The 2,076-nt window shown below is 36.0% G+C and overlaps 1 protein-coding gene across 1 annotated transcript; it reads right to left on the bottom strand.

Moving 5' to 3' along the window:
• Positions 1-766: 766 nt before the first annotated feature.
• LOC104857053 (vomeronasal type-1 receptor 90-like) lies at positions 767-1,864 on the bottom strand. Its single transcript, XM_019206084.1, has 2 exons — positions 1,215-1,864; positions 767-1,076 (listed from the first exon to the last, which is right to left on the bottom strand). Exons 1-2 carry the CDS (start codon positions 1,862-1,864, stop codon positions 767-769), a joined length of 960 nt encoding a protein of 319 aa, XP_019061629.1.
• Positions 1,865-2,076: the final 212 nt, after the last annotated feature.

Raw genomic sequence — 2,076 nt, 5'->3', positions numbered from 1 at the left:
AATAGATATGAAGAAGGTTCAATTCTACCTATCATTTCTTAAGTCTATGTTGTACTAATGTAACTTTTATATGAGTGTTTAAATTAAGAAAGGGAAGAGATCATTAATCTTATTATCCTCTCTGGTTACATACTGATAGTATTAAATAATGATTGTGAGTAAAGAAAACAGTAATTAAAAGACCATAGTAATTTTACTTTCAGTGCTATAATTTCCAACCCTATAGAGAGTGTTATGAAACAATTATTTTTCATGAAGTTACTTGTATTCTCTTGTCACTTAGAGACATTATGAATATGCTATCTAATAATTCATTAAAGTCATCAAAGTGCGTATCTAGGTTTTACGTTCTCTTTTCCCTTTTTTTCTAATAATGTTTGAAAGGTACAATTGAAATGAAATAAACTTTATACAGTATATGAAAACATGCACACTGATACATATCCACACTTACAGCATGAATAAAACTATAAACACAACAATGTTTTTTCTGTAGATTTTTAATGGATTCTGCTAGTTTTTACTTAGCAACTGGGGTTATTCCTGGAAAAGTAATAATGTACCATATTCTTTAGAATGTGAAAGCAGCTGACTGTTCTAGTTCTTTATGTATGATTAGAAATACTCTTCATATTTCTTCTGTTATAATGTTAAATGATCTACCATATTCTTGTCAGCCTTATATACAAAGGGATATTTTTAAAGAGAAAAGCATAATACCACATACATCAACGATCCAATACAAATCCAAAACATTTGCTCCTCTTTAGAGAAGACCATGATGAAATGAACAAACATTAACTGCCCTCCTAAACATGGATGTTGAGCACTTGGTCATTTGTTTTTCAGTACTGATGAGCACCAAAGAACTGATTGTGGCATAGCCATTGCTAAACAGCATTAGGATACAGTAATAAATTTGGCTATATTTCCAGAATACTCCAGATGAAGAGCTGATAACACAGTCCAAAAAATAAATGACAACAAAGACACTCATGAGCAACAAAATAGTCTGAGTGGCCCTTTGTTCTGGGGATGCTTTTGGAGACAAGTTGGTGCTGTGAAGACTGGGACTGCTTCCAGATGAAGAGCTGATAACACAGTCCAAAAAATAAATGACAACAAAGACACTCATGAGCAACAAAATAGTCTGAGTGGCCCTTTGTTCTGGGGATGCTTTTGGAGACAAGTTGGTGCTGTGAAGATACTGGGACTGCCTTTTGTGCCTGTTTAAAAGAATCACCATGTACACACTTGAGAGCCCCATTAGTGATATAAAGATCATATCCTGGAGAGTCACCAAGGAGAAAATGATATACTTAAATAAGTAACTAATGGGCCAAAAAGAGCAGGACTGAGTGGCAATCACAAGGTTATGGGAAGTCCCATTAGGGGTGGCAATAGTGGAGATTAAGAAATCACTACTGATGAGCATATTGAAGACCCATAAAAAGAGAAAGCAATACAAGCTCTGATGCACAGATTTCTGTTTGAACTTTGCCAAACAGGAGCTTCTGGGGCTGAGGGTGATGGCCTGGAAGGCACTCAGCAGGCAGGTGGTACAGATGGAGAGGTCCCTCATCAACCTGTTCAAATAGATAGCAGATTTACAGGCAATGTCATTCCCCAAGTCTTGATATCCAAAAATGTCTAAAGCTATCAAACACCCAGTTACCAGCATAATTATGTGGATGAAGGACAGATGGATAATGGTTAAATTGATGGGTTTGAATCTGTGCTCTAGAAGAAAGATGAGGACATAAAAGAGAAGCAGGACAGTATTGGCTATGATTCCAATGCCGACTTCAAAGAAAAAGAGGTATTGTATGTCCAAAAACTTGAAAAAATTTCTGTTTTTATTCATCTCCATGGAGAAAGAAGCATATAGTAGATGTCTAAGGAGAAAGGCCAGAAAATTATCATACATATTACCTCTTTCATCCATCTCAACCAACACTATGATTCATCAAATTATGTGGATTCATCCTGATGTGTCTTTTTCCCACTTCTGTAGTGAATTTCACAAACACTTTCCTGGACTCCTCATAGCCCTGTCCCCTCTTCCTCTTCCTGCCA

Source organism: Fukomys damarensis, unplaced genomic scaffold (assembly GCF_012274545.1).
Source record: "Fukomys damarensis isolate Sample0158 unplaced genomic scaffold, DMR_v1.0_HiC HiC_scaffold_16, whole genome shotgun sequence".
Classification (NCBI taxonomy): domain Eukaryota; kingdom Metazoa; phylum Chordata; class Mammalia; order Rodentia; family Bathyergidae; genus Fukomys; species Fukomys damarensis.
The sequence above is the reverse complement of the archived record's forward strand: the minus strand, read 5'-3'. Positions and strand labels throughout refer to the sequence as shown.

Coding starts and splice junctions, on each gene's coding strand:
- LOC104857053 (XM_019206084.1), bottom strand. CDS start 1,864: ATGAATAAAAACAGAAATTTTTTCAAGTTTTTGGACATACAATACCTC. Junction 1,077..1,214: donor TTAAACAGGCACAAAAGGCA/GTCCCAGTATCT, acceptor TTCATCTGGAAG/CAGTCCCAGTCTTCACAGCA.